General features: G+C 53.5%; 1 protein-coding gene across 1 annotated transcript in view; it reads left to right on the top strand.

Annotated features, from left to right (window-relative positions):
• Positions 1–19,086, top strand: part of LOC125720187 (neurexin-1-like) — a 609,464-nt gene that overhangs the window by 555,889 nt on the left and 34,489 nt on the right. The window contains 1 exon segment of the mRNA XM_048995368.1: positions 9,180–9,351. Within this exon segment, the coding sequence (XP_048851325.1) occupies positions 9,180–9,351 (172 nt within the window).

The raw sequence follows: 19,086 nt of genomic DNA, 5'->3' as shown, positions 1-19,086 counted from the left end.
GGGGTGCCGTGGACTGCTGTCACCGCGCACTGTAGGGAAGCCCACAGAACCTGCCGACACCCCATGTACCGCCTTCCATCTGCTTGTTCCCTGTCTCTCAGATCCACCCAGAGGACACACTCACCTGGCAGTCGCGTGCAGCGTGTTACGTTTTACGTGTCTTTGCATGTCCCCAGCTGGACTTGAATATTTGCTGACGACATCATACCCGGATCTGCCTGTGCCTCCCTCTAAATGACTCCACTCTCGTACCGCCTCTGGTCCTTGTTGCCGGGTTTGTGGGACGGCATGTGGCTCAGGGGGTTTGGATGCTTTGTTGCAAGTTCAAATCCCAGTGTCTGAAGGGTGATGCCACTACTGGGCCAACCAGTTGAGTATAAAGAGTCACACCAGTACTCAGCTGGTTGGTTGAAACAAAACCTTGGTCTGGAGTACTTTCTGAATCTGGCCTTACCGCCTCTGATCTCTGGTTCTGCAAATATGACAAAAGGAAACTGTCTCGTCGAGCCGCCCAGCTTTGTAAGCTGGTCCAGGCAGAAGAGTCTCCAAAGTAACTGAGCCGCTAGTGCTGGGAAGCTTCTGGCCACCATCTGTGTTACCAGTGACGGGTGTCCTTTCCGTCTAGGGCAGTGGTTCTCACACTCGGTCCTCGGGACCCACTGCCCTGCTTGTTTTCCAGCTACCCCTGCCCTTCACACTGCTGGTTACCTGGATCAGGTGTGTTCAGTCAATCAGAAGCTGAAAGACAGCTGGGACTTGTGTGTGGGGCAGTGATAGCAGGAAAACAAGCAGGGATAGCAGGAAAACAAGCAGGGATAGCAGGAAAACAAGCAGGGATAGCTGGAAAACAAGCAGGGATAGCAGGAAAACAAGCAGGGATAGCAAGAAAACAAGCAGGGGTAGCTGGAAAACCAGCAGGGGTAGCAGGAAAACCAGCAGGGATAGCAGGAAAACAAGCAGGGCAGTGGGGCCCGAGGACCGAGTTTGAGAACCACTGGTCTAGGGTGAGGTAGTGTTGGAGAGCACCGGCTTGGCCGTTATGACTGAGGGGACCACAGATGGAGGGGCCGGGACTGACTGTGAATGCACCGTAAAGGCGAGGGGGGGTAGGGTGATTCTAAGGGGGGAGCTTTTGGCAGAGGAATCCCTGCATCCACGGCAACATTTACAGCACATCGGTAACAAACCCCGGCAACATGGGGACCTACCCGCCGGCAGTAAATCCAGACCCCCGCGCACAGACTCGAGTGCACTGTAAATCCGCGTGATGTACGGTGTAGCGATTTATGTCGCGGCGAGAGCGAAGGACTCCCCAGCGGGATACAGGTGCGCCTTTTTCGGCATCCTCCCTCTCCGCCAGCCTCCTCAGTCGAGGCTGGGAATTTGGGCAAAGGGGTGAGTCCTGCCCCCCGGGATTAGTCGACCTGTCTGATTCTAATTTTCATAGAGTCTGCCTTATCTGTGAAGTTCACGTGCAGGAATATCCGTGCACACACACACCTTTATGTAATTACGTTCTGTTACCATTGCTAGGATTTGCTATTTTGTTTTTTATTGATTTAGTGACTTTTTCTACAATGATAACTCTGTCTATGAAACATGCACACACGTGCTGCACACCTGTGTTCCACACGCTCAGCCGTGTGCGGGAGCATGGATGGGGGTGGGGGGGGGGGGGCAGGTCAGAATAATGATGTCATGGGCAGAATTTATGGAAACATCGTCCAAGATGGATTTAAAATAAGGAAAGTGATGGTTCTCGCTAGATTACCGAGTTTCAAAGGGGATCAATTTCAAAAGAGACTAATGCTCAGATCACTAGTGCTGGGTTGCAGATGGACCTGGGGTCTCTGCTGATTAGAAGATTAATAATTAATATTTTGAGAGAGTTGCACTGCGATGGGCTGGCTCCCCTTCCTGGGTTGTTCCCTGCCAACCCTCCGGGATAGGCTCCGGACCCCCCGCGACCCAAAATAGAGCAAGAGGCATGGAAGACGAAAGAATGGATGTTCAGAGAGTAAATATTAGGTTGCGAGACCGTGTGTCTGTTCAGATGGTATATTTGTGTTTGAGGTGAAAATTAGAAAGTTATATGTGAGGGAGACAGACGTGGGCTTTTCCTGAATGAGACGTGAGCGAACAGCCGTCTATGGGGGGGGGACCCCGAGAGGCGACCCACGTTTCTGATTGGCTGGCAGCGGGGAAGGCCGCAGTCTCTGACCGTGCGTGCACGCCGCCCTCTGCAGTAAACCGGTCACAACAATCACGGGTCTCCTTGTGAAACACAGGAGGCACCGACTGCAGAACAGGTAGGGAGTGGGGGGGGGGCGGGCAGAGGCTGTGGGAAATGTTTGCTGTGCTCGAGAGCAAAATTACAGAGCTCCACTGAGCCCCTCGATGCTTAAAGCCCCCGCCAGCCCGAAGCAGTGCTGTACCATTAAGCTGTCAGCCGCTCTGACGGCTCGCCGTGTCTGCGACAGCTATATTACCACCCCAACGGAATGTCTGTCTCCACAACAGTTTAACTAATCATTAGTGATTTAATAAAATCGCCCTCGGATGCCGATCGAATACTTATACCCACCAGGAGACCCCCCCCCCCCCCCAATTCGAATCATAGTGCCCAAGCAGCTTCCCCAAATGCCGACTTCAGGCTGGCACCCTGAGTAGGGTGAGGGTGACTAGGCTGGGAGGACACCCCCTCCTGACAGCTCAGCAGCCCCCCCTCTGGCCAGGCCGTGCTTCAGGTGTTCCCACAGGACTGCTGAAACTTAAGGTCAGACAAGGTCGGTCTCTGGCTTCCCTGCTGATGCTGCACTCTCTCCATCTGTCTCTGACACCTTAACCAGGGTTTGGGAACAGCTGTGGGGTGGCAGTCCATCCGCGGAACCTTCCGGGCCGGTCCTGCTCTCCCTGATAAGTCAGTTTCTCTCCTAGTCTTCCATCCATCTTCCAAACACTAATGCTGGTCAGGGTCTGGGGGTCTCGTCTAAGCCTTAGTTAGAGGTAAATCAGTAGCTATTTTTAATTTACTTTTTAGGAGAACCCATTTTTCTACCCTGAGGAAGAGTGATGCTTTGATAGGTTGCCTGGGCTCTTCCGTTAAACACCTGAGTAGCCATTACTGTGAGCCAGTCACACAGAAAATAACACCAGTAACATAAGTCTGCAACCAGGACCACAGGTGCAGATGGAAAAGGAAGCTGGGCCTTGTTCAAGGGGGCGGAGACATGAATGGCTAATGAAGGGGGCGGTGACATGAATGGCTAATGAAGGGGGCGGTGACATGAATGGCTAATGAAGGGGGCGGTGACATGAATGGCTAATGAAGGGGGCGGTGACATGAATGGCTAATGAAGGGGGCGGTGACATGAATGGCTAATGAAGGGGGCGGTGACATGAATGGCTAATGAAGGGGGCGGTGACATGAATGGCTAATGAAGGGGGTGGTGACATGAATGGCTAATTGAGGGGCAGTGACATGACCGAGCAGGTTTGCGGCCCTCTTTTTTCCTGACAGCCAGGCAGTAGATGGCAGTGGTCTCAAAGTGACTCGGATCCATGTGGCATTGCAATCTGCATTTAGTAATCGCTGCTGTTCACCTTTGCAAGCTGTCCACCTTTGCAAGCTGTCCTCGGCTTTAAGACAACATCTCACATGGGTGGGGCGAAGTCTGATACTGTCACATGGGTGGGGTGGAGTCTGAGGCTGTCACACGGGTGGGGCAGAGTCTGAGGCTGTCACATGGGTGGGGCGGAGTCTGATGCTGTCACATGGGTCGCCATTGGCAAAGGAATCGGAGGAGTAGAAACTGCTGGAATCAATATATTAAGTATAGCACACTGCTTCCCCAACTGTAGAGCATTTTCTACACGTTAATCTGAGAGTACAAATTTAAAAAAACAACTTCAGATTAGCATAAAAATTCTCAAACGGGCCAATCGCAGTAATGTTGTGGGGGACTTTGGAGCAGGTGCCCAGAATGGTGTTTAATGCTCAGCAGTATGAATAAGCCATTTTGCACACGCTGCAGATTTATGAGAATGAGATGCGTAAATCAAATAGCCCGGGCATTTTAATGCGCCAAATAATTTGCATGCTGTAAAGTGTTACTTGGCAGAAGCGCGGCGACAGACGCGGGGGGCAGATGCTTTGGGAGGTTGAGGGTGATTCTTTGAGGGCCAGGCAAGACCCCACAAATGTGCCCGAGGGCAACAAATTGAAGGTCTAGACCTTTGGCTATGAGGGGAGACCATGCCCCAAGGCGGCCAGGGGCTCCATAGATTGCATTTTTTTTGCTTAGCAGATAGTATTTTTAAAATCCAAAACATTTCATATACATTTCAAAGCAGGGTCAGACAACCCCTGCAGCAACTGGGATTAAGGACCTCGCTCAGGTGCTGATTTTTATATCACCCTGCAGAGCTCAGGATTAGATCCAGCAACCTTCCTATCATGGGCTCAGCATGCTGACCCACTGAACTCCGTTTGGTTACCAGCTAAAGAAGCATGATGTGGGTCCCTTTCCCTATCAGATCAGGCTGGATGCACCCCCCAAGGTCCACCAGCAAGCTGTGGCGAGTAAGTGATGGGCACTGGAGGACAGAGAGGAAGAGGAGCTCGGCCTGGGAGCCCTCAGGGACTGGGGAGGAGAGCTTGAGACTGAATGGGGGGGGGGGCGGTTTCCCTGCATAGGGTCACCTGAGGGCTCCCAGGCCGAGCTCCTCTTCCCCTCTGTCCTCCAGCGCCCATCACTCATTCCAGCTCCCTTCCCCTCGCCTTCAGCTGAACATAACCTGCTGAGCGACCAGCACCCTCTCCGTGCCTGGAGACCCTGGGCGCCTGAATCCTGCGCCCGTAGTCCGCTGTGGAGGGCTTGATTATTCTGTGAGGGCTCTTTTAATGTTTATACTTAAAATTCCCGACCCTGAATGAAAGGACAGGTTAGCTGGAGTGCTTCACAGACGGCTGTGGAGGGCTTTGAGTGCCCGCTTCAAGAGCAAAGGCTCTTCTGCCACCCTCATCGATGCCTGAGGGCTTGACATCACGCACAAGGCTGCCAGAATGCCCCTGGCATTGACGCCATGCCCGCCGTGCCCGCTGGCTCTAAGGCGAATCGCCAGGTGGGGTCGGCGATGTCACAGCAAGCTGGTCTCGGCTCTGTGGGGGAGCCGTTGCTCTGCTGGCAGCCGCTGGACTGCGGGATCGGGGAGGGGGGGGTGAGTACAAGGATGAAAATGCCAAAAAACGGATGATCTCAGCCCTACATCCGGAACTGCCTGCAGGGCAGGATAAGGATTTTGGAAGCCAGGATGATCCATAATAACGAGCGGAGTTTCAGCGCCAGGACAAACATCCGCGTTGATCTAGCGCTGAGCTGTTAGCTAGCCGGCAGGCTAATTTATTTGTTTGCACGTCATGGCGCTCGGGGCCTGCTTAATCCCCAGTGACAGGTAGGATTTCTGTGGGGTATTTTTTTTTTTTTTTACTGCCGCGCCAGCGGTGGGACAGGCTCCTAATCTTATCTGATCCTTCATGTTAATCAGACGCTTGTTCTCCAGACACGAAGGTGTCCCCAGCTTTTCAGAGGTGCCGACGCTTACGGATCGTGGAACGTGGTGCCGGCCTGTCAAGGTGAACGGCGGAGATTACCGCCAACGCCGAGCCTAGATCTCTATTCATCCCGTCACCCAGAGATCTTGCCGGCCTGAAGATCTTTTCTACCTTGAAAAGGAGAGAATTCCTTTGACATATTTCACACGATCCTTTGCGTGCCGGATTTTATTCTCTGTTAAATGTTCATATTGCGCCATGCAGGACATTATAAATTCGAGGGAATGAATTAGCACAAGTCAGACCTTGAAATAACCCATTTGACCCCCAGTCCCAGCAGCTCAATAGCTCAGCAAAGGAACCTGGTGGGGAATAAATGCAGCGTCAGGTAAATAAGCGCATGTCTTCAGTCCGGCTATAAATCCCGGCAAAGGTGCATACACTCATCCCACCTACATCCTTCACGGGCCGACGTGCGTGAGAGGATCATGTGGTGTTGCGTCGATGATGTAGGATTGATGACCCTTCCTCATTGGATTGTATACCATATAAAAAAAAAAATCACAGATTATCTACTTACCTGCCCCAAACCCCCCCCCCTCCCACCACCAACACTTTCAGCTTATATAGGATAACGATTCTAAGCTGTCACTGCTCAGATGATGAGGAGTCTATCTTGGAAACTGGAGATGTTCGGAGAGGCAGATCATTGGCGAGGCAATGGAGCACGGAGCGAGCGGGGGAGGTAAATATTAGCCCTGCCCTCCCCCGCTCTCCGATAACATGCGAACAGGTGGGATTATGGAGCGGGACACTGGGAATTGCAGTGACTGTGGGCGACGCAGCTGACTGGCCACGTTTCCAAGCAGAGTCACCCAGGGGACGAACCCGAGGTGTGAAGTGTGCATCTACTCCAGTGTTTGCCAGTCCGGTCCTCGGGGACCTGCAGACGGTCCACGTTCATGCTCCCTAGCAGCTCTCTGAGAAAACGTGGACTGTCTGGCATCTGAAACGGTTTGTCTATTGGAGTGTATCCTCTGTTTTCCTGACAGCCAGGCAGTAGATGGCAGTGGGACACAGAGAGTGTATGTGTGAGGGGCGTGGGGGCAGGTAACAAAATTGCCTCAAAGCTTTTATCACTTGTGTGAAGATGGAGGCAGGAAGAATGACTTGCTTTCAGATAGACCACCAGCTCGGTCTGACGGTGAAGCAGCACGTCTGTCTCCCTGTCAGCGAAGATCCCACTTTTCATCAAGGCCGACAGCACCATGTAGCTTTATATTTCTCCAAAAGTATTTGTACTATTTTTTTATGCTGTTGAAACACCCAGAAAAGGTGAACTTAGAAAATCCGGAGCAAACAAAAACGGCACCAACACCTGGGAAGAAAATGCCGATTTCGGCTGGAACAACAGAATGGTCAGGCGATTCCTCTTGGTCCTTAATGGCTCGAGATTTATCGCCTTTTGAGGAGTGCCGCTGATTAAGAACCCACAAGCGTTGATGGTTCTCCATTCGCTATCCAGCTAGCCTCACATTTCCCGAGATCAAACAAAGCAGTGTGGCTTGGTTCAGGGGTGCCGTGTGCACCAAGCTAGATGGCCATCGATGGAGTCGTCTAAAGTCCAAGCGAGAGACCAAGAGGCTGATCCAGCGGCTTTTAATTACTGTTTCTTAGCACTTAAACCTCAGATGCAAACGATGATAAGGATGTTGGTTCAACCTCTGACCTCTGATTGATGCCAAACAGAAACTTCAATCTCAATGTCAATGAACTGATGCCCTCTGTCGGCTATCAGCTGCTTCTCTTCAGCTTCAGTACTGATTTTATCCACTAGGGGACGAGGGGAGTCAAAACCAAGTCAGTTTCAGGCCTGAAATTTTCAGGTGGCTCCTTGTCTTGTGACAGACTCCTTGGTCCCAATGCAAGGTGACATTTTCATCTACGTCCATCCCCCTGTTTACGAGACGCACATGAGTTTGCCTCCATCGGCATGATGGCGGTTTTACGACATTTCGGAAACCTGTTATTTGGAAATTAAAGGGAGGTCACGATCTGCTGTTCCAGTCTTATTAAATGAGCAGATGAGATGTAAATAAAACCTTATCAGCGTCACGGCATATCAGAGAAATCAGCCTCTGATCTCTGATTCAAATTCCTCAGCCCACCGTCTTAGAATAAAGAAAATTCGTTATTCATTCAGTGTTAATCAGAAATGCTCTCCGCGCTCTTCTAATACCATAATAACTGTAAAACTTCCACCCTCACATTTCACACCTTGCAATATGTGTCGTTACCTGTAAACATAAGGTGGGAACGAGACAAGACTTAATCCCCCGTCTGTTTCCTTTGAACGTGACCAGAGATAGAATTTTGTTATTTACGCTGATAATCCTGTGTCTTCAGATGTCATATTTTGATAGTCCTCATTTAAAGTTTGCTTATTGGATAGCAAAAATCTCTCCCACCAGTAACTAACCCTTACATGGATCATCCTGTGGAGATAAAGATTTTCTCTTTTTTTTAAGCAGAGTCATTTAGCTCAAGGGTATAGCCATTAAAATGTCATTACTACAGCGCAGGAATCATTTTTAAAAAGCACATATCCCCAAGGCTCCGTTGTTTAATGGGGTCAATATGCATCCCCCATGCAGTGAACAGCCCTAATGTTGTGGAACACCAGCGCTAATCTTTCTGTAAATATCTCCAAATTGCCGGCGTGTATTACCGTAATGGCGTGCATGTTTGTGCTGCGAAGGCCGCGATGGAAATGAATTTCGATTGCAGCACGGGCTGACATCTAAGCTCTGCCTTCTAGCCGATACATTGACTACTAAACAAACTGGTTACAAATAATGTATGGAAGCGCGCAGCTCCTTGCACTGCCCACGGGTTGATATTGTATCCATTTGTACAGCTTGATTCCTTTTTCCCAGAAGCTAAAGAGGCCTGTATCCCATGTTCCTGAGCGCTGATCCCTAACCCTAAGCCTAATCCTAACCCTAACCCCGCACACTACCTGGTGCCCGTTTAACTTAACCAGCCTGGAAATACTGAGATCTTGAGGTTTAACATGATAATCCACAGCGGCCTGAGCACCGAGAGCAATAATGTCTTCGCCTGACCCCAGAGGTCATACTTGCCCCCCCCCCCACACCAGATGAGGTCACTTTGAGGCAGCTGACCCCACCGTCTGGGAAGCTTTCTGAACATCTCGCAAGCAGCCCACAGGGGGTACTGAGATGATTCTGTGGTGGGTCACCTTCGCCCTCCCTAATACCAGGGGCCAGTAACACAGGACATGGAGGGGGGGGCATGGGGCATGTCAAGTTCTCACATTAGCCTCCACTGTATTCTACTCCTCCCCCCCTGCATTGCCAGACAGGACCCCTGCCATGAGTCAGTTTTTGCAAATGGTTTTAACCTTTCCAAACAGTGAGGACGTCGGGGGGAGTAGGTAATCAACCGCAGGCAGCAGGAGTCTGTAAACACTAATGGATATTGGCTGGGGGGGTCATGTGCATGAGGATGGGGAGCTTGTTAGCGCTGGATGGAGGCCTGTCTTTCTTGGGAGGGTCCCAGTACAGAGTGACAGCTGCCACCATCGCCTGTGTCCCCATTGCAGGAGCGAGGAAAGATCGGCGTGATCTTCAACGTGGGCACGGACGACATCACCATCGACGAGCACGCCGTCACGGTGAGCGACGGCAAGTACCATGTGGTACGCTTCACCCGCAGCGGCGGCAACGCCACGCTCCAGGTGGACAACCAGCCCGTCATCGAGCGCTACCCGTCAGGTAGGCCCTCGGGGAAGGGGCCTGGGGGGCGGGGCCTTTAGGGAGGGGGGAGTCTGGGGTGGGGCGTGGGGAGGGAAGGGCTGAGTGGTCATGACTCCCCAGAGCGTACAGATGGACATGGCGAGAGCACAAACCCAAAGAAATGTCACTGAGACCCAGACGCGAGTGGCGGGCTCATGGCCCTCGGCTCAGTCGCCAAGCGTGGAAATTCCGCTGGGTCAGTCCAGCGTCAGATTCCTGGCAGAGCCGACGCAGATCAGCACCTTCCTCCACGGAGCAAATTGATTTATATTCCATCCCGGGCTGATCGTGTGAGCACCTTTAATAGCATGCCGACCATCCGGAGAGTTCTGCACATGGAGGACGCCGATAAACTTCTCGCGAAGAGTCTCATATCTTTAATTGACAAGTCCCCCCCCCCCCCACACACACCCCCAAGCCACATCACCGCATGAATCTTGCTGGCGATGGATTTGAATTTAACCAGAGGCAGGTGCTTCGCTGGGGGGTTGGGAGCAGAGGTGGAACATTTCCCCAAAACGTTACCGTAGTGTAGGAGTCCACAACTGTAACCCAATATATCTCTCGCCAGTATATCTCTCGCCAGTATACCAGTAAGCTCCCTCTGTAACTGCAGTGTGGGTGGTGTGGGAGCTTCTGGAATATTCCAGCCCTGGCCATACCTCGTTCTCCTCACCTATGCAGCGCTTCCCCTCGGCTCTGTACACACGGCATCCCCACAGAGCTCTGTCTCTAAGCTCAGGTCCCTCTTGCTTATCGACTTCCCCGATTCGCCCTTCTGACAGACAGCAGCCATCGATCCCGGGCTGGGGATGCAGTTCGTTCCGTAGCTATTTTTACAGTTCAGGCTCCTCGCCGTCAAAATGTCTGGGTCTCAGTAGCTTTGTGATTGGCTGATGAAATCAGAGAAAAGCTCTCGTCTGCCGTCGCACACCTGGAGATCTGGCGCACTCCCGGTTAAGCCTCTCGGAGGAAGACATTTTCCACGTCCGCGGTGCCCACGATGCTGGCTCGCATTTCTGTCCGCTTTCTCTTTTATCACACCGAGCTTCTTCAAAGCTATTTCATCGCTTAGCTTCTAGGCGTTTCCCCTGGGCTTGGATTGGCCGCGATAAATCCCTCACTGCAGGTCAGCACCCGAGATTCCATTTCCCGGTATCGGATGGTTCCCGGTATCTGATGGTTCCCGGTATCGGATGGTTCTCGGTATCGGATGGTTCCCGGTATCGGATGTCTCAGTGCTGGACCCTTTGCGTCGGGCCAGGGTCCATCTGGCGGTCTTAGCAGAAGCCATGGTGCCGTGCGTGTGCTAACGGTCTCACCCAAGCTGCCCCTACCCCCCCGATGTCTGTCTAAAACAACCGAGCGGCAGTGATACCGATGCCCCAAACAGCCTCGGTTTGAGGGCAGGGAAGGCTCCCACTTTTATGTACCGCAGTCCCACCCCCGCCGTGCCGTGTGACTCGTCCCTGGGACCCGTTATCGGATCTAAACGTGGCCCGTTTCCCGCCACACTGCCGCGCTCGTCTCCATCGCTCTCTCTAATACTATTTGTCAAGCTGTTCCTCCCACACCTTCATCTCCTTTGTCAAGGCGCTAAAACAGCCATTTGTGTTGTGCCAATTTGCCGGCTCGCATCGGGACAGCCGGGTTCTGACGGTGACACATTCGTCACGGGGATAATGATGGGGAAACAGCGGGATTATGCGTAACGCAGTGTCACCCGGGCTCCGTGACTCCATCTGCGGCTCGGAATGTCGCGTGAGCGCCCCCTGTGGCCGGCCTCGGGCTCCACCCTCCGCAAGGCTGCCAGCGCCTCCGCTGGTCGTTCTTTGGGTCGTCGTTTCTTCTTCTGGGAATTTATTTCAGCTATGCGTTTATTTTTAGACACGCTGCTAAGTGTCTTGCATTTCACACTGACAGAGACGCATCAGGGTAACATCAGAGGAGAGCAGACAGTCGGAATTCCATCCCGATGGAAGTGTGTAGCGGATCCGGCTTGTGGGAACGGTGTAGAGCAGGGAGGAGTTTTACCGGCTTCAACCTCAGCATTCATGCTTTTCCTTGGTCATCCAGTCACTACTCATCTTCTGAAAACTGTGAACCAAATATTATTTTGCAAAAATACTGCAGTAAATTGTATTATTAGCACAATGCCTTCCTGCATTTTTAGAAAACAAGATAAATCAAACGTGAGGAAAAATGTAGAAATTTAGATTTTAAAAAAATATATATTTTTTTACACATTCCACAACCCAATGAAAATGGTGGCCCTACCCAGCTTTGGGTCACGACCCAGTAGCTGAGAAACTGGCATAAAGGACGTGCCATGGGGGCTGGGCTGGAAGAAGGTGGGTTTTTTTTTTTGAGGGGGGGGAGGGTGGACAGGGTTGTGCTGAAAAGAATAGCTGAACTGAAGTGTGGGATTGGCCAGTAAATGAACCGGAGATGGCAGGCTCTACAGTACGGATACTTGGGGCTGCCAGGGTGCATCAGTGTGAACAGGATGACAAGGCGGGGGCAGCTTTCAATTGGGAGAACTGGGTGAACTGGGTGAACGACCAGTGCAGTGGCTGGATGTGCCTAACACAATGACCTGCTAACTTCGGTGTCTGTGATCCGCGTTACAGTTCCCTGCCCCCCCAGTGGGGCGGGACACAAAAGTGAGCCCTGCCAGGCTGCCCAGTGCTCTATGATGGGGGGGGGATTATATGTGGAAGCAGGGGCTCCTGAAAATTGAAATATTTTCTTTCCTGCGCTTAGAATTTCCATGCACAGGCGAACCCCACCCCAGCCCTGATCGATAGCAAGCGTCTTCAAGCGCCATCAATTCCAACAAGCAAAGCAGAGCAGCCGAGACTCCCCTGGGGGGGGGGGGGTAATGGGGCGCCTTATCGGCGTCCTGCAGGTGATTTTGGCGGTTTGAGGAGGCGCCACTGCACAGAGACGGGAGTCCAGTGCCTCCAGCTGTGAGGATAAGCAGGACGTGGCCATTTCACTGTCCTCATCCTGCTGACTCTCCTCCTGCATATCTCCGTACTGTGGAATCCCCCGTTTTCCTTCTGGGGAGGGGGGGGGGCATTACGGGTGGCAGGGACTCCACGAGGCCAAGCCCCTCCTTACGTCGGAGTGTCCCGTTCCGTCCGAAAGGACCAGCTGCACGATTTCACACTGATTGGGGCAGAGGTGCGATTGATGAAAGCTTCCGGCAAAGAAAGCGAAACGTAAATGATTACATCAGCGGAGGGTGGTCATCTTTGCGGGGGAGGGGGGTGGTGGCAAAACTTCGCAGTGGTTTCTCGGGTGAGGGGGTGCGATTTTGTCGTGCTCTCGCTCCACCCCGTCACACAGACACGGCAGGTAATGAACCGGCCTTTAATGGATTTGGGTATCTGCTGTGGGAAGCTGCTGAATCCCCTTCTCCCTAATAAAACCAGCAGTCCCCGTCTGCGGCAGAGATCCCATGAATTAAAGGGCACGCACCGCGACAGGCGGAGCCCGCGCCCTGATTTATATCCCCCCCCCCACACCCCCACCTGCTTGGCCTCAGCTGTAGTTTATGATCAAGCGGCGACACTTGACGTGTCAATCCGGAACTTTCCGTGATGCTCGCTCTCTTCTTTATCACCATAGATATCGACCCAAGCATGCAACATCGCTTTAAGTTTATCGTAAAGCTGACCCCCCCCCCCCCCCCCGTTACTTTACTAGAAGCTGCTCTTTTTTATTTTTTTATCCCTGTGACCTCTAAGAGAACCACAAGGAACTGGGTGTAAAAAAATGAGAGAAAAAACAATCACAGTCTTCTGCTGGCCTGTGGAGGCACAAATGCTGCCTCTGCCCCCCCCCCACAGACACATACAAACACACTCACACATACATGCACACACACACACACACGGACACACAGACACACACACACGGACACACACAGACACACACACTGCCACATGAGCATTACCTCACACCATGGCTGCGAAAACCTCGCGTCTCTGAGGATGTAAAAGCTTGCGGACTCGGCATACAGCTGGAGACCCGCCTTTCTCACCTTCTCCTCTCGAGCTTTAACGGCACGTCCTGTAGGTGATGAGAGCCCCTCCCTGGATCCTCCATCTAAAAATCTCCGCCCCGTGACAGCCTGCTCGCACTCCTGGCTCCCCGCCCTCGCCCGCGTCTTCCTTGGGGCGTAGGTGAAAAAGCCACAGCTAAAGAGATCCTCCATCTGCTCTTTTGGAGAGCTTCCACTCCAACACGTCGCCCTCAGGTCGCTGGCCCCACCCTGAAGTCCACACCAGGTACCTTCTGCCCTGCTCCTCTTTGCGTTCCTCCCTGGCCTGAAAGGTGGCGATGTGGCCCAGCGATTAGCGCAATGGCCTCTTCCCTCCGAGGCTGCCCGTTTGAGGCTTGTGTTTCTGGGAATTTTCTCTGCTTTCCCTCATTCTCAGAGCTTGTGTTTCCTATTTACCTGTTATTTAGCAGACACTTTTATCCAAAGCGATGTACGCTTCTGAAGAAGGAGCAAGCAGGGTCAGCCGATGCCAGAAGCAGGTCGGGGTTACGGGCCTCGCTCAAAGGTCAAAAGGTTAAATCAGTCTTCTGATCCTGGGATTTGAACCAATGACCTTCTGATCACAAACGCGGAATGCTAACACGCTGAGCTGCAAGCCACCCTGGGCAGTGGGGTGCAGGGCGTGTGTGAGCCCTGTGATAGACTGGCACCCCAGCCAGGGGGGGCCCCTTCCTTGCACCCTGAGGTTGCAGCAGGCCTGAGCATAGCCCCTCTCACCCCTTCATTTTGCCTCACAAAGGGCAGTGTTTGCCTGCAGATGGAAAAAGCAGTGGGCTGGGCTGGGGGAGGGGGGACACAGGGAGACCCAGAAAGGGAGGTGGGGGTGAGAGACGGGGAGAGCATGCTGGGAAATCAGCCCCCGTATTTGCTGTGGTGTTCTGACAAATCTCTTTAGCTGCGGGAAAAAGCCCCCTCTTGTTCTAGACCCAGTTTAGTTCCGCTGCAAACATCTGTTTTGTCTCCTCCAGTGGGTCGCAGGGGGGCAACCCCAGGCTGGGGTGGGGGGGGGCTAAAAATTAATCACGCTGTTATTTTGCCCAATCGGTGTGTATCGCCAAATCCCCCCACCATGCGCAAAAGGGATTAGCCTCCACCTGTGAGGCTCCCCTGGGTCAGGGTACGAAGTTCAGCAGTAATAAACACTACCCCCCCCCCCACGCCCCTCCCTTCAGGAGACATTTATTCCCAGCCGTGCAAGGAAAACAAAGTGATTGCATAATGCGGCCCCGGCAGCCGCCATGCATGCGCCACACGGCCGGTTAGGGGCTCATTACGCTTGTTAGGGGGTCTTGCCAACCCCCGGTAACCCTGGGAGACCAGCCGCTTCTGCTGGGATGTCGTCTGCATCCTGCCTATGAACTGATCACAGGAAACGGGCCTCACTTCTGCATGTTATATAAGACGAGTCAAGGGCTCAGAAGTAATAGGATTTCAAATAGAAAGTAGCAGTATGAGGTTTTTTTCTTCCAGCCTCATATTTGTGTCCTGGGGTGGCATGGGGGCTCGGGGGGGGCGCTGCTGTTCCTTGCCTCCAGCGTTAGAGGTTCGAATCCCACTGCCCATGTGTCTGGCCCCAATCAGCACACACAGAGGACAAAAGCCTGCGTGGCCCACCCACTCTGCACGGCTTCCGGCACTTTCAGGTTCCTGTGATGTCACATCTACCCTCCCCTTTTTAATATGAAAGACCCATTAAATCGGCCACCAATCACCCTCACCCCCCGATGCTATCCGTCATTATTGTGTTGAAATCATTTTGGCAGTAATCGCATAGGCTGACCACGGGGAGTTTAGCAGCCATGAACGAGATTAACTCCCTGTGTTTATTTGTGACGATACTCCATCAGCAGCACTCAGCTTATTCCCTGGTCTTGTTGCATTAACGGGGATTACAGGTGAGGGCCACTTCCTGCCTCATCCTGCCACTTCCTGCCTGCTTCTGCCTTTTCTGCCACTTCCTGCCTCGTCCTGCCTCTTCCTACCTGTTTCTACCTCTTCCTGCCTCTTTCTGCCTGTTTCGGCCTGTTCCTGCTACTCCCTCCCTCAGTCCTGATGTTGCTGGAGAACGTGGCCGTGTGCCTCTTCATCCCTGCCATCCCTGCGCCATCCCTGGTGCATCCTGCGTTCCCCACCTGCTTCCCCCTCTGCGTTACCCACCTCCATCCTCCGCCTGCTTCCCCCTCTGCGTTACCCACCTCCATCCTCCGCCTGCTTCCCCCTCTGCGTTACCCACCTCCATCCTCCGCCTGCTTCCCCCACCTGCATTACCCACCTCCATCCTCCACCTGCTTCCCCCTCTGCGTTATCCACCTCCATCCTCCACCTGCTTCCCCCACCTGCGTTACCCACCTCCATCCTCCACCTGCTTCCCCCTCTGCGTTACCCACCTGCTTCCCCCTCTGCGTTACCCACCTCCATCCTCCGCCTGCTTCCCCCTCTGCGTTACCCACCTCCATCCTCCGCCTGCTTGCCCCTCTGCGTTACCCACCTCCATCCTCCGCCTGCTTCCCCCACCTGCATTACCCACCTCCATCCTCCACCTGCTTCCCCCTCTGCGTTATCCACCTCCATCCTCCACCTGCTTCCCCCACCTGCGTTACCCACCTCCATCCTCCTCCTGCTTTCCCCTCTGCGTTACCCACCTCCATCCTCCGCCTGCTTCCCCCACCTGCGTTACCCACCTCCATCCTCCGCCTGTATTACCCAACTCCATCCTCCACCTGCTTTCCCCTCTGTGTTATCCACCTCCATCCTCCACCCGTTTTCCCTTCTGCGTTACCCACTCCATCCTCCGCCTGCTTTCCCCTCTGTGTTACCCACCTCCATCCTCCACCCATTTTCCCTTCTGCATTACCCACCTCCATCCTCCGCCCGCTTTCCCCTCTGCGTTACCCACCTCCATCCTCCGCCTGCTTCCCTCTCTGCGTTACCCACCTTCATCCTCCGCCTGCTTCCCCCTCTGCGTTACCCACCTCCATCCTCCGCCTGCTTCCCCCACCTGCATTACCCACCTCCATCCTCCACCTGCTTCCCCCTCTGCGTTACCCACCTCCATCCTCCACCTGCTTCCCCCACCTGCGTTACCCACCTCCATTCTCCGCCTGATTTCCCCTCTGCATTACCCACCTCCATCCTCCGCCTGCGTTATCCACCTCCATCCTCCACCTGCTTCCCCCACCTGCGTTACCCACCTCCATCCTCCACCTGCTTCCCCCACCTGCGTTACCCACCTCCATCCTCCTCCTGCTTTCCCCTCTGCGTTACCCACCTCCATCCTCCGCCTGCTTCCCCCACCTGCGTTACCCACCTCCATCCTCTGCCTGCATTACCCAACTCCATCCTCCACCTGCTTTCCCCTCTGTGTTACCCACCTCTATCCTCCACCCGTTTTCCCTTCTGCGTTACCCACTCCATCCTCCGCCTGCTTTCCCCTCTGTTACCCACCTCCATCCTCCACCCATTTTCCCTTCTGCATTACCCACCTCCATCCTCCGCCCGCTTTCCCCTCTGCGTTGCCCACCTCCATCCTCTGACCTCTTTCCCCTCTGCGTTACCCACCTCCATCCTCCGTCTGTTTCCCCCTCTGCGTTACCCACCTCCATCCTCCGCCCGTTTTCCCCTCTGCATTACCCACCTCCATCCTCCGCCCATTTTCCCCACCTGCGTTACCCACCTCCATCCTCTGCCCATTTTCCCCACCTGCGTTACCCACCTCCATCCTCCGCCCATTTTCCCCACCTGCGTTACCCACCTCCATCCTCCTCCCGTTTTCCCCGCCTGCGTTACCCACCTCCATCCTCTGCCCGCTGTCTCCTCTGCGTTGCCCACCTTCATCCTTCGCCTACTTTCCCCTCTGCATTACCCACCTCCATCCTCCGCCCACTTTCCCCTCTGCGTTACCCACCTCCATCCTCCGCCTGCTTTCACCTCTGCGTTACCCACCTCCATCCTCCACCTGCTTTCCCCTCTGTGTTACCCACCTCCATCCTCCACCTATTTTCTCCTCTGCGTTACCCACCTCCATCCTCTGCCTGCTTCCCCCGCCTGCGTTACCCACCTGCCGCCCACACACACCAGTGTGACATGACCCCTCAAGGCAGAAAAATGAAGAAATAATTACATGCAGTGATAGATTTAATGCCATCAGCGTGATCTGGGCGTGACTCCCTGATACGGCGCGTTATGTTTCCGCCTTTTCGTTCCTCCTCACCTCCCCAGAGCTCACTCCTGGATATTCCGATTGCTGCCAGTAGGGGCAGCACTTCTGTCGTTACTCACATGAGCGAGTGTAGTGGGAGGGCTCTTGTAATTAGTGGAGACGTGGGAAGCTGGGAAGGTTCGTAGTACTGCTCAGTGTCCAGAGGAGACCGGAAGGTCCGTCCTCCTCATTCATTGTCATCGGGTCATTCCTGTGTAGTGCTCGAGCGGCCTAGAATTGTCCTCCATCCCCTCCTCTACATCAGCGTGTGCAGAGATGCAAACGGACACCAAGCGCCCTTGCCTTACCCAGCATGCACTGTTTTGCCAGCACACAGACCCGCACCCTGTCCTTTGCTAAATTTGGGTTAGAAAATTAGCAAACCGCGTAACGGTCGTGCCCCTCACTCATTCTCACTGCCCCTCTCTCTTTTAGCTCAGCTAGCAGTTCCGGCTTCCTATACTCACATATTTAGGCGCTGGAACATGATGAATCACTGCCTTTTTACAGCCTCCTCTATCACACACACACACAGACACACACATACATACACACACACATACATACACACACACACACACATATACATACACACACACACACAGACACACACATACATACACACACACATACATACACACACACATACATACACACACACACACACATATACATACACAGACACACACATACATACACACACACACATACACACACACACACACATATACATACACATACACACAGACACACATATAGACACCAACATGCAAACACAGACACACACGTACAGACACGTACAGACACACACATACATATACACACACGTACAGACACACACATACATATACACACACGTACAGACACACACATACATATACACACACGTACAGACACACACACACACACACACACACACACACACATTTCTCAGTTGTTGTGGTAATGGTGTCTGTTTTTCGGCGTGACCCACTGTCTCTCTGGGTGAGGTTCTACACCCTCCAGCCCCCCCCCCCCCCCGCGCCTGCCTCGGAGCACGGGCCAGCCACAGTGGGGCTGTTAAACATGCCCAGCTGAACCCTCAAGGGATTGTGGCTACAGCAACAAGCCAGGTCATATTGAGCTCTGCAGTGCATTGTGGGAGGAATACGAATGAGGGGAGGGAGGCTGTCACCGCGGCCATGATGTGCTTCTGTTTTGGGTGTCCTTCATGAATGAGCCATGCGGGTCGTGATGACAGCCAGTTGCCATCGCGGCCTCGATGGAATCCCCGACACATCTGTTACGCGGAATCCGTCCGGCTTCTGTCCTGTTTCATTTCGTCTGCTGACCTGCGGCCTCCGCGTCCCCCGTCCTGACAGATTGGTGACAGAGATGTCAGCTGAGATGTGGCGAAACAGAAAGCGTTAAATCAGCCGCCCACCTCGGCCCTGGACGTACCATCGGC

The sequence above is a fragment of the Brienomyrus brachyistius genome, chromosome 24, assembly GCF_023856365.1.
Source record: "Brienomyrus brachyistius isolate T26 chromosome 24, BBRACH_0.4, whole genome shotgun sequence".
NCBI lineage: Eukaryota > Metazoa > Chordata > Actinopteri > Osteoglossiformes > Mormyridae > Brienomyrus > Brienomyrus brachyistius.
Note: the sequence above shows the minus strand (reverse complement) of the source record. Positions and strands in the feature narration are given on the sequence as shown.